Here is a 13,851-nt window from a genome sequence, read left to right on the forward strand (position 1 = left end):
TCTTTTTCAAAAGCACAAAATAATGTGATGATGATGGTGATGGTGATGGCGGTGGTGGCCATGATGGCGGTGGTGGCCATGATGGTGGCTGACACTTATGGAGCACTTACTGTGTGCCAGGGCTGTGCTTACATTTTATGTTCTTCATTGCAGGTCATCTATTATCATGGCTCCTGCCTCTTTCTACTAAATTACTCTTTCCATTCCTTTTTAACCATCTTTCCATAAATACACATAAACTCAATGTTTATACATCTCAATTATTTGCTCCTTGGTTTTATCCCCTTTCTGCAGTTCCTATGAATTCTAAAATCTAATAAATCAAAATTTTAGCTAGATGCACAAGCACTCCCAATCTTGAAGGGAAAGGAAGAATAACTACTTTATCCACAAGTATATGTCTGAGAAATTAGAGGCACTGAGCTTAATTTGACACAATTAACACTAATTACATGTTAGAGTCCTTAGTTTGGGATTTTTCTCCAGTGAAACTTACCATTTACTGATTTATTTCTTTAGGAGCCGTATTATGTACGTTGCATCAAACCCAATGACAAGAAATCCCCACAGATATTTGATGATGAGCGCTGTAGGCACCAAGTAGAGTATCTTGGACTACTGGAGAACGTGAGGGTGCGGCGAGCAGGGTTTGCCTTCCGGCAAACGTACGAGAAGTTTCTTCACAGGTGAGAACAGACTAAAGAACCCTGTCAAACATGGACAAATCTGGAGTCCTCCCCATGCAGGACAGTGCATTAGCCCATACTAAATAGTCCCAATATTTCTCGAACAAGTAAGAGTTGAGGGAACGCCAACTATGAAAAACTCACTTAGCAGAAGAATCTCCCTGAGTTTATGATTTATGAACGATGAGAAAAGATTTATTCTGGGGGGGGGGCGGGATGTGGGCGTTGTAGTTTGGTAAAAAGAACTTGCTTCAGAATCATATCTGGGTTGGAATCCTGAGTATGCTACTCATTTTCTGTGTGAACTTGGGCTAGAACTTTAACATCCTTGACTCTGTTTCTCCATCTGTAAATGAGTTTAATAACACTATCTCATAATGCTGTTTTGGGGAGGATTAAATTAACCTAAGGAGAATAGTTAGGTGCGTGGTACTTAACAGATGTTCAGTTAGTGCTGCTTATCCTTACCAATATTAGTCATTATCATAATGACAAAATATTAAGCAGTTAATCATGGAGACCATGCAGTTGGTCTACCTGGTTTGAATCCTGGCTTTGCCATTTCTTGGCTTCTTGACCATGGGCAAATTACGTTATCTTTCCATGCCTCTGTTTCCTCATGTGTTAAAAAGGGGGGTAATAATAGTAACTATTTTTTAGGGTTGCTGGAGAATTAAATGAGATTCATTGTGTGTATGTGTGTGTGTGTGTGTGTGTGTATTTATGTATCTATGTATATGTATTATGTATCTATATATGTATCTATATATGTATGTATATATATGCATGTATCTATCTATCTATATATATATATATATGTACCTTAAGCAGTTAGAATGGAACCTAGCATATAGAAGTCATTCAACATATGTAAGCTCTCATTGCTGCTGTTATTTATTGTTGGTAATGATAATGATAGTTGACAACTGGGACTCAAAGTCCCTTTAAGTTCCATCTGTTCATTAATCTAAAAATATTTATTGAACATTTCCTGGGTTCTAGACTACAGATTCCACAGAGTAAGAATAAATAGGTAAAATATTAGATGCTCGGAAGACTGTCTAAGGAGATCATGGTGGCAGGAGGAGCTAGCCACATGACCATCAGCGGGAATAGCAGGTGGGGCAGAGGAACAGTGAGCAGAGGCTCTGTTGTGGTAGTGAGCCTGGTGTGTTAGGTAGCGAGCATAGCCGTGTGGTTGGAGGCTGCTCAGTGACAGGGCAGGGGTGTGAGATGAGATCAGAGAGCTGGACAGGGGCCAGATCATGTTGAGTTTTATAATCCAGACTAAACAGTTTAGATTCAGGCTAAATCTGGCAGGAACCCGTTGGTGGGTTTTAAGCGGGGAGCAACGTCATCTTATGGCTATCTGAGAAGATGCTGTGGCTGCTGTGTGAGTAGGAAGCAAGGAGACATTTAGGGATGTTACTGCGGGAGCCTGGGAGAGGGGGCTTCGAACAAGAGAAAATTGTAGATGCAAGGGTAGCAGATGGATTTGGGATACGTTTCAGGGGAAGGTTGAGCAGGCTTGCTCATGGGTTGACTAGATAAGAGAGGAACAGAGAGAGGAGTGAAGGATCACAACTCGACTTTAGCATGGGTAAGCGTAGATCATCTGCCGAGATAAGATTGGGTAAGAGAGGCTGGAGGAAGAGGTCATGGAACAGGAGCAAGGATGGAGTCAAGATTTGTCTCTTCACTTCTAGGGTTGAAATGGCTACTAAAAATCTAGGTAGAAATGTTAAGTGAGCTATTAAATACACATATCGGGAGTTCCAGAAAGTAGTGCAGGTTGGAGATAGAGATGCTGAAGTCATTAGTCTAGAGATGACATAGAGAGTCTTAGAACTTTCTATAGAGAAGACAAGGAGGCCCATTCAAGCCCTGAGGTTTGTGTTCTGACATGAAGGAACCACCAAAGAGAAGAAAAGGAGCCACCAATGAGACAGAGGAGATATCAGAAGAAGGTTATGTCACTACCATATCCCACATTGCTGTGCAGTCGAGTAGTCAAGTAAGACACAGGTAGAAGCTCCAGCATTTGATCTGGCAACGTAGAGGCCAAGGGAGAAAAGTCTGGGCAGAGCCCGATTTGAACAGGTTGGGAAGCGAAGTGAGAAGTTGGCTGCCTGTAGACAACTCAAGAATTTGTGCTGTGAACGAGGACAGGGAAGAATGGGAGCAGGAGTGGAATGTGAGGTCAGGAGACACTAGGAAACATACAGAGGGAGAACCCAGAAACACAGGACTGAGGGAGGTCCTTGTCATCATCATAATATCCTTGAGAAGGCAAGGCTCAGAATCCCACGCATAGGTGGGGGGTTTGTCAGTGTCAGGTAGGATCTGGGATGCCCCCCCCCCACAGCAACAGGACAAGAGGCAGAGAATATGAATACAGCACAGAAAGGCTCAGAGGTCAGCAGATGGCAAAGATGATATTCCAATCTGATTGCTTCTGTTTTCTTAACCAAGCATGAGGCAAGGCCAAAACAGGGGAGTGGAGATAGGGAGAGGTGGTGTGGAGGTTTGAGGATAAGTGGCAATACTCATTTTTGGAGAGTGGGAAAGCACAGATTTGTATGGTAGGATTGCCCGTCATGAAGATCCAAGTGTCCTTGTGAGATCTGATCTTAGCCATGGACAGTGAGACCATCAGCATTATTAGTTTTCTCTGCCAGTGTTCAGCTACTTTTGCACAGCAGTGAAAAGGATTGCACTAAATGGAGATTCTCAGAATGAATAAAGTGCAGTAGCCTTGAAAATTTGAACCTCATTTTACACTAATCAAAAGGTTATGCTCAAAACTGGCCATTTTCCTTATTGAAATCACACTGTTCTTTAGATTTGGTTTTTCATTTGCTTACTGAGGCTGTAGAGTTGGAATGTTTTCATAAGTAGAGATGTTTTTCTTCTGAGTCTCATTTTCAAACAGTGTCAAATTATGTTAGAAGGATTGCTAGTCCATTGTTATTACACTTAGATTTCTAGCAACTGCTCGGTCACAGAATTTGATTTTTTGTTATCACCCATAAAAAAAAATCAGACATTAAATATTGGAATGAGCTGGGTGGGACTGGGTAACTCTACAATGAGGCTGAACAGAAAATATTTTATCATGAGACAGGGAAAGCCATGGCAAGTAGCTGGGGTAAGAGAATAGTAAGCAAGCCTGACGTGGAGGAGACAAGGAATTAAGGAATTTTGCAAGTGCATCCACATCTTTTACATTCAACTCAGGAGGTTTTTTTTTTTTTTAATATTTTATTTATTTATTTGACAGAGAGAGATCACAGGTAGGTAGAGAGGCTGGCAGAGAGAGAGAGAGAGAGGGAAGCAGGCTCCCCGCGGAGCAGAGAGCCCGATGTGGGACTCGATCCCAGAACCCTGAGATCACGACCTGAGCCGAAGGCAGCAGCTTAACCCACTGAGCCACCCAGGCGCCCCAACTCAGGAGGTTTTGGTGTGTTTGTTTCTTGGCATGGGAGACGTGCTGTAAGGATTGGAATTTGTTTTCTAGTACATGCATAAAAATACAATAGAGGAGATTCAAAGGAACCTGTGAATTTCAAATATGGAGGTCTTAGTGACATAAGCGTAAATCCATTCCTACTCCAAGAACATCCCCAAATAATGTAAATTATGTTTCTTTAAAACCAAGAAAATGCACAGCCACACTCTGGAATCAAGAAGGGGCTTGAGTCTTAATGAACTTGGAAATGCGACTCCCTCCCAAGATGTGAAGCAGATGTGAAGACTAAGGTGTAAGCCAAGGTTGCAGTTTTAAGGAAGGACTGCCTTTGCCGCTCAGGAAACCATCCTGAATGTACTATCTCTGTGGAGTTGGCCATGGCTGCAGCACCAGGAGATGGCCGCAATGGCCATAACAAGGGACATGTCAGTGGTTGCAAGGGGGACATCGTAGCCTGATGGCTGACATTCTTGAAGCAAAAGTCACCATGTACAAGAGCCAACCAAGGCCAAGATATACCCAGGAGGGCTCTGTGGAAGTAGACAAGATAGCGGTGAAACATCTAAGAAGTACCAGACCTTGAAGAAGAGACAGTAAACCCAACAGATGCCAAACCTTACCCCCAAGGAACCAGAGCAAGGAGTAAAGGGCATTGGAATAAGCCTATTTAATATTTTCAGAGAGAGAAAGGAAAGAATTATGGTCCTAGACTAGGAATATGAAGTCAGAAAGAATAATTAGAGATTTGGAAAATGAAAATCAGATTAAACACACCTGAAGAGAGCACCGTCCATCAGTAGGAGAATGAATCAGCAATGGGTCACAGACTCACATAGTGGCTGCTAACCAGCATTAAAGGGGGTGACTGGCTGATACAGCGACATGAACGAATAGCACATTGTGTCAACAAAGGATAGTCACCAAAGAATACATACTGTATGCTGCCACTTATAGCAAGTTCGAGAACAGATAGAAGTCAGAACCATGGTCAGTTCTGGAGTGGGGGAACTGGTGGGAAGGGAGAAGGAGGCACTCTCTACAATTAAAGGGATGTTCTGCCTCTTGACAGACTGTCAGTTTGATGGGTATACATTTTTCAAAACTTGTTAAACTCTATACCTAAAAGTGTGTTTTTGACTTTGTGTCAGTTTTACCACAATTTAAAAAATTAAACTAAACCTCTTTTAAAAAGCACATTGGTAAACTGGAAGATCAAGTTGAAGCATTCTTGCCGATGTCATCACAAAGACAGAAATGGGAGAAACTAGAGCTCAGGCAGTATATAAGGTCAGTCCCGGAGTGCCAACAGCCGCTCATGGGAGCACCCAAAGGGAAGAAGAGAGAGAAAAGGGGAGAAGCACTGTTGGAACAGGTAGTGGCCAGGAATTTTCCACAACTGAAAAAAGACAGAAATCTTCAGATCAAAAGAATACACTGAGGGGACATCATATGAATTTTTTAAAAAATGAAACTAAAGTATATTGTGTTCGGTTTTAGAATGTTAGAGATAAAGGGAAATACTTAGAGCTCCTGAGAAAAGACAGAGTACTACCAGGGAATGAGAACCATCAGATGTCAGATTTCTCATTAGCAACATTAGATGCAACTAGACGAAGCAGCAGTATCTTTATGGTGAGAGAGGATGAACTTCATACTTGGAATTTTATTTCACGCCAGGACGCCTGGGTGGCTTAGTCAGTTGAGCGGCCATCTCTTGATTTTGGCTCAGGTCATGCTCTTGGGGTCCGAGGATGGAGCCCTTCATCAGGCTTCATGCTCAGCCAGGAGTCTGCTTGAAGATTCTTTCTCTCTCCCTCTCCATCTCTCTCTTGCTCTCTGCCCCCCCACTCGCAATCTTTTTCTCAAATAAAAAAAAAAAAAATCTTAAACAAAAGAATTTTATTCCATGCCAAATTATTCCAGAAGGTCAGTACAATAAAAATATTTTCTGACATATATGGGCTCAAAAAATTTACCATTCAGAGATGCTCTGAAAAATCTTCTAGACCAAAGGGAAACATAAATGTGGAGGAGAAAAACGGAATGCAAAAAGTAATATTGAACAAATAAAGCAGTGAAACTTTTTGTTAAGTGTAAACATGTATCCGTTGTAAGTGGGAAAAAGTCTTTGGTAAAAATCTGGAACAAAAATGAAAATTGGAGTGAGGAGTACAAAGTAAAGACTTTTGTACTGTTTATGGGAAGGATATAGATGATAATTAACGAAACAGGAAAAAACAAGCATACATTTTCATATAAATATATACTTTTTATATATTAAAATTTTTATTTTTTTATATATATTAAAAATTGTAAGACAGTGTTATTAATGGTGGCTAATGCTTGTGAATTGCTCACTGTATATCCCAGGCACTGTTTTGAGGGCCCTACCTGTAGTGTAGTAGGTAGTAAGTCACTGGAGGGGACAACCAGGTAAGGAGAAGATGGTTCCCCCCATTCTTATGCAGATGAGGAAACAGGCACGATAAGGTGAGTAACTTGCCACAGATCTCAGAGCCTAGCTGAGGTAAGTAGGAGCCCTGTTTCAACTCAGGCAGTTGCCTCCAGAGCCCACCATCAGTGCATTGCCTCACTATTGAAGGGATGGCTTTCAAATCAAAAGACAAAATGAAATAAAGAAAACTCAGTCTATCCAAGAGGGAAAACGGTAAAAAGCAACAGTGAGAAGGCATACCTAATAGAACATGTAAAAGGAGTTGAGATATTGGACACATTCATCCTAGAATCATCTAGGAGGGGTGCTGTATGAGGCAGTAGGATATGTATCTGGGAAAATAGCCTGTTTCTACTACACAGACTGTTTATCTTCTGCTTTACATAAAATGAATTTGTTCAGATTGATAAATGACCGTGTTATTTTATAATCACACCAGTTGAACTCATTAACAAAAACTGTGGGACGTGGGATAGGACAGACAGTGTGTATTGATCTAATGATTCTGTTGCTGGTGAGAGAAAAAGTAACATTTTCCACTGTAAATTTTTGCTTTTAGATTCTGCAGATTTTTTAAAGCTAGGTTTGAACCTTCATTTTTACTTGTCACTTTTCTTTATTTTTATTCCTTTTATCAAAAAAAAGCGAGAAGGATTTTAAGTGCTCTGATAACCTTAAAAGCTGCTCAGGTCTTTCAAGGAGATAATACTAGTTGTCAGGAAGCAGATGAGTTCAGCTTTTTAATTCACAAGTTCAGGATGCTGGTTTGCGGGAGAACTGGGGTCTTGCTATTTGACCATTTGGAAGAAAGGAAGAACACCTTGGCTGAGCCGTATGGTGGGGCTCGCTTCCAGCTTCTACAGTATGGCGAAAATTTCAAACACACCATGACTACCTGTATGATAGCCCAAATGTTGACTTTTACTCTAGTGTTACAATGAATTTGGGGTGATTCTGATTTTGTTTCCTTTTTTCCAGTGATACTACCTCTCTCTCCATATTTGAACTCTTTCATTCAGTTTCTGTTTATCTCCCAGTCTGGCAAGTGAGTAGGTTTTTAAATATATAGCAAGGAATAATGGAGGTTGATGGTTGATGAAAGAAGACAGTCAAAGACTAAATAAAATAAGCAGGAGCCAGCCTTTGAAGTAGTAAATGAAAAGGCATTCCAGGCGATGGGAACAACATATGCAAAGATTCTAAAGCAAGAAAGAGGCAACCGCACTACAGGACCCTAAAAAAGGCCAATGTGATTGGATTATAGGGCTGAAGGCAGAGAGCAGTAAAAGATGAAAATGATGTAAGCCTTTTTAGAAAAGTCCTGTGGCAGGCTGAACTTGCGGAATGAATTGGGAAGGAACTGGAAGACAATCCAGGAGGCTATTGTAGTAAGCTTGACGGTGTCTTAGATTAGGATTGTGGCAGTAAAGATGAGAATTACTGAATTTTAAATATACTTTAGAGGTAAACCCAATAGGATTTGATGATGAATTAGAGGAAGAGCTGACAGAGAAGAGAAGGAGGCAAATAAAAATTCACAGGATTATGGCTTTAGTAGGTGTGGGCACTGAGCGGGGAAAGTAAAAGAGAAATGTAAGATGCCTTGAAGATTTATGTAGGCATTAGATGTATGCATTTAAATTCGGAACTCAGAGCTGGGCTATGGAAAATTCATGAATTGAAAACTAAAGTGGGTGGAACAGAGGAGATGACATGGGGAGGTTTTACATGGAAGAGGACCTGATATGAGCCTTGGGGGACTCCCAACATTTGAGGGTCCAGTCATGGAGGAGCAGTGCCAGAAAATGATATTGAGAAGAAATATCCAGAGAGACAGAAGGAAATCAGGGAGATTGTGCTGCCATGGAAGCTCAGAGAAGAGAGATTCATCAAGAAGAAGGGATCAGAAGCTATTTAGGTATCTCCGCAAGAAATGTGTAAAGCCCAACGAAGACCATTTAAAGACTCCCAGGAGGCACAAAAGTAAACTTGAACAAGTGGAAAGACATCCCTTGTTCTTAGATAGGATGATTCAACATCATAGATAATTCATTAAGCTTAATGAATTTAATGTGGGAACCCACTAAAATACCAGCAGGATTTATCTTTGTTGTGATTGTTTTCCCCCTGGAACTATGAAGATTGATTCTAAAATTCATGTAGAAAAATAGCAGGCAGGAATAGCTAGAACAGCCTTTTAAAAAGGAAAGGATGAGGAGAAATCACCAGATATTAAAACATACCTGGGGGCTCAGTTGGTTGGGCAACTGCCTTCAGCTGGGGTCATGGGATCGAGCCCCATGTCGGGCTCCCTGCTCAGTGAAGGAGTCTGCCTCTCCTTCTCCCTCTGCCTCTTCTCCTGCTTATGCTCTTTCTCACTGTCTCTGAAATAAATAAGTAAAATCTTTAAAAAAAAGAAAAAGACATCTGTGATTAAAACCACAAAGGACTGATGCACAGATGGACAGACAGCAATGAAACAGACCAGAATGTGTAGAAATACCATGAAGTAATATGTAATATGTGATATAATATGTGATTGAAGTGCCCTATTAAATCACTGGGAAAAAGATGAGACATTTTAGTAAATAGTGTTGGAACAACTGGGTGGCCCCTTGTCAAAAGATAAACTGGATCCATACCTCACGCCGTATACCAAAATAAACCGCAAGTGGTTGAAAGATTTAAGTGTACACGATGAAAACATATGACTGATAGAAGAACACACAACCGATAGAAGAACACGTAGGTGAATTACCCTGTAACCTGAATGGGAAGAGGGCCTTTCTTGTATGGATTAAAATTCTGACATAATATATGAAAAAAATTACTGAATTTGGCTACATGTATTAAATGACTTGGCACTGGGGGGTTTGGGGAGAGTGCTGTGGTTGGCAGTCTTCTCAGTCAAAGTGATCCCACCTCTTAGTACTCAGGCTCTTTGCCATCCCCTTCCCTTGAATGTGGGCTGTCCCTAGTGATATGCTTCCAGCAAGATGGAATTTGGCCAACATAATAGAATATCACTTTTGAGAGGAGGCTGTGACCCCGTGACTTCCGTCTTGCTCATTTTCAGACATAAAGAAGCTGCCTTATGAGAGGCCAGCAAGGCTGCTTGCACCTAGAAACACAATTGGTTTTTTGTGTATTGATCTTATATGTGGTTTTCTTTTAGTAATAATAGTTTTCGTCCAAAGATCTGCTTCATTTCCTTTGAAGTGAGTCATAAATAATGTTAGTTTTCTTCCTTCCCCAACCATACCAGCTTATCTATTTATTGGTCTCACTGCGCTGGCTGGGAAACCCATAATTGAGGCATCTTTGTCTTCTTCTGTGCATAAAGAGAATTTGTAAAGGTTACCTATCTATAAATGGTGTTTGCTCTAGGTCCTTGGTAAATTAGCCTGTACTAGATGAAGGAAGGGTCCTTCTATCCCAAGTTTAGTAAGCCTTTATCATGAAAGAGTGTTGTATCTTATTAAAGTCTTTTTCTACATCTCGTAGCAGGTTGATGAACAGAATTCAGTATTTTTTTTCCTATCTTGAAGTGTCTTGAATTTATTAGTCTTTCTTTTTTTTTTTTTTTTTTAAATTTTTTATTTTTGATAAACATATATTTTTATCCCCAGGGGTACAGGTCTGTGAATCAACAGGTTTACACACTTCACAGCACTCACCAAATCACATACCCTCCCCAATGTCCATAATCCCAAGGTCTATTAAGACCAAAAGGTTTTTCTCCCTTAACTTGTACCCTGTTCATTTTTCACACAGATACAAGATGATCTCTGAATTCACCTGGCCCAACCATGACCTTCCTTCAGACAAAGAGGCTGTCAAGAAGCTGATTGAACATTGTGGTTTTCAGGATGACGTAGCTTATGGGAAAACCAAAATTTTTATTCGAACACCCCGAACACTGTTTACCTTGGAGGAACTCCGTGCCCAGATGCTCATAAGGATTGTCCTCTTTTTACAAAAGGTAATTTTAGATTTCATAAATAGGGATCAGGTCTTGCTTTTATGTTCTTAAAATTTTGCTGGATGTTTTCTTTGACTCGGGAAATGTTCACGATGGTATATTCTTTGTATCTTTGCCTCTCTTAGAATGTTTTCTGTTGCCTCCACACATGACACATTTATTTGGCTGCCTGAGCTCAAAATTATTCTGTCCTCAAAATTCAAGACATTTTCTCTTCTGATGTTTAAAGTTAGGGAGATGTCTGAAGTAGCCAGCTTTTTGTCTCTTGTCATTAACTGGGTTTTTTTTTTTCCCCTCAGCCTAACTGGGTAAAGGACTTTTTTTTTTAATCTGGTAATTGCAAAATTTTGCTGACATGTTTAAAACCCCCTGCTCAACCATCATAACCAAGCACCAGCGCTTGACTGAGGTGTGAGGTGCTGACTGGAAGCTCATTAGCTCATAGTAGTGCTCATCATTATTCTGGTCAGGGCCCCTTTCTCACTTCATTCACTCACTCATGTTTTTCTTTTTATCTGCCATACCCATTTCCGTGCCTTCCTGATGAGCCATTTTTATTTTAAAAATTATATATAGGGCGCCTGGGTTAAAGCCTCCACCTTCGGCTCAGGTCATGATCCCAGGGTCCTGGGATCGAGCCCCGCATTGGGCTCTCTGCTCAGCAGGGAGCCTGCTTCTCCCTCTCTCTCTGCCTGCCTCTCTGCCTACTTGTGATCTCTATCAGATAAATAAATAAAATCTTTTAAAAAATTATCTATGTATCTTTTTAAAAATCTTATGCCTCTGCGAGAGGTATGTTTTCTATGGAGTGTATACCAGGAGAAAAGCTGCTGGGTCAGATGGTGTAGCTGGCCTGATTGGTATAAGTAGTGCCCATTTCCTCCCCAAAAGGACTGTTTGCACCAACTCGCTCAGGGAGTTACTTTGCCCACGTCCTGACTGGTAGCGTCCAGGCACCGCAGTTTTGTAAGAGTAGTGGGCGTACTGGTATCTCACTGTGGTTTTACTTTTTGTTTCTCTGGTTACCATTGAACCTGAGCATCTCACTAAATGCTTATTTGCTCCTTGGGTCTTCCTGTAAACTGTCCTCTGTCTGTTTTTCCCCTGGAGCTGGTACCATTTTCTTGTTGATTAGCAGACATTTCCTTGAGTATTTTGGACACATGTCCAAATGTGTCCAAATGTCACATTAGACATTTAAAATATGTTCTTGTTTTTTTTTTTTTCCATTAGAGAGGGAGAGGGTGGCAGAGGGAGAGAGAGTCTTAAGCAGCTGTGCAGCCTGGCACAGGGCTCGATCTCATGACCCTGAGATCACACACAACCTCAGACACCCAACCAGCTGAGCCACCCAGGTGCCCTGAAGAGAACCCTTAACTTTGACATTATCAAATTCTTCAATTCTTCGTCTTACATTTTGTTGAAGAGGGCTTTCCTTCTCTCCAGGTCACAAAGATGGTAGCCTCTGTTTCCTCCTCTGAACTGTATACTTTTGTCTTGCACATTTAGGTCTTGAATCCATCTAGAACCTACCTATATATGTGGTTTTACGTAAGAATCCTGTTTCATTTTATTCTGTATGGTGAACCATTTTCTCGGGACCATCTGCTGAACAGTGTGTCCTTTTCCCATTGATCTGTGGTGCCACTTTTATCATATATTATCGTGTGTATATATTCTGTCTCTGAATGTTTATTTATACAGTTACCCATTTTTACATCAATGTCGCAGAGTTTCTGTTGCAGTGTATCTTAGGGTATGGTAGGGTCAGTTGTCTTCTCACTCTTCTTTATGCGGATAGACTAACCTACACCTAGACCTTTATTTTGCAATATAAATGTTAATGTGTGTTTATTGGGTTCATTTAAATTCAACAAACAATTTTTATTAGGATGGCATTGAATTTATATATTAATTTGAAAGAATTGACATTTTTACAATATTAAATCATCTTAAAAGTACAGAATAGGCTTATTTAAGTCACTTCTTTGAACTTAGATTTAGAGAGGCCATAAAAATCCATTGTTAATTCCTAGATGTCTTATTGTTTTTGTTACTGCTGTGAATTTTTTATTCTACATGCCAGTGTTGGTACAGAAAAATAGTATGGGCTTATGTTGGTTTGTCTGTATCCAGAAGGCAACCTTTGTTCATTCTGTTAGTTTTTCTGGGGAAATGGTTCTATCATGTGCAAATAATGAAGGTTTTTCTCTTCCCTTCCGATGGCCAACATGTTTCTAAGTTTTGCTCTCTATTTGTTTTGCCTAGAACTCAGAAAATCTTTCAGAGTAGAATACTAAATTCTGTTTCTTCTTGAAACAGTTTCCTTTTGCTAACTGGCTTTTTTTGTATTGCTTTTACTCTGTTGTGTTTTGTGCAGGGTGGGTGTCTGTTTTCTGTCTGCCATGGTCAGTCATTTTTTTTTTAAGATTTTATTTATTTATTTGACAGAGAGATCACAAGTAGGCAGAGAGGCAGGCAGAGGGAGAGGGAGAAGCAGGCTCCCCGCTGAGCAAAGAGCCCGATTCAGGGCTCGATCCCAGGACCCTGAGATCATGACCTGAGCTGAAGGCAGAGGCTTAATCCACTGAGCCACCCAGGCGCCCCTGGTCAGTCATTTTCATTTATCTGTTCTGTATATTCAGACTTAAGTACTTGCCAGTGGTGTTTCGTTGTTGTTATTCTTTTTGGCAGATCTGACGCTCTTCTTTTCTTCTTTATACCTATTCAAGAAATTGACTTGGGCTCAGGGTTTGGCCTTGAAGGAGAGGGAGGACCATCCCTCTCCATTTGTTTGAGACAGTCCTGGTTTATGACTGTTGTCTCATGTTCCCCTTTCTCTCTCAAAAGTGTCACTTTTGCTATGGATAATGATGCATGATACATTGTGTAGTTGCCCTACTGTGAACTCACTTTCTGTCTGCTTGGCGGCTAGTGGAATCCTGTTCTTCATTTTCCAGTGGCAATCTGCCCACTTTCTCCACAGTTGGCAGTGTCCCACAGACTTGAATCTGCTCCAGCCTGGCTAGTCCAAGATGGCGCCCCCAACCCCATGAGCCAGCTCTTGCACAGTAGGGATGCATACCTACTATGGTTCTCCCTCTCTGCAGCACCTCTGCTTCTCTTCTGGGGAGAAATTACCATTTCTACATAGAAAGGGGAGGTTCTAAAAGAGGAAGGTTGACTACTTCAAAAGCTGCCACCCATGCCACGGGGGAGAGCTTCCAGCGTGCCCTGTGATATAGATCTTGCATTTCTG

General features: G+C 40.9%; 1 protein-coding gene across 2 annotated transcripts in view; it reads left to right on the forward strand.

Annotated features, from left to right (window-relative positions):
* MYO1D (myosin ID) overlaps nt 1-13,851 on the forward strand; it is a 339,488-nt gene that overhangs the window by 137,985 nt on the left and 187,652 nt on the right. For both annotated transcript variants that reach the window (XM_059380394.1, XM_059380395.1), the window contains exons 15-16: nt 520-686; nt 10,385-10,592. In XM_059380394.1, the coding sequence (XP_059236377.1) occupies nt 520-686; nt 10,385-10,592 (375 nt within the window). The remainder of the gene's footprint in view (nt 1-519; nt 687-10,384; nt 10,593-13,851) is intronic.

The sequence above is a fragment of the Mustela nigripes genome, chromosome 16, assembly GCF_022355385.1.
Source record: "Mustela nigripes isolate SB6536 chromosome 16, MUSNIG.SB6536, whole genome shotgun sequence".
Taxonomy (NCBI): Eukaryota; Metazoa; Chordata; class Mammalia; order Carnivora; family Mustelidae; genus Mustela; species Mustela nigripes.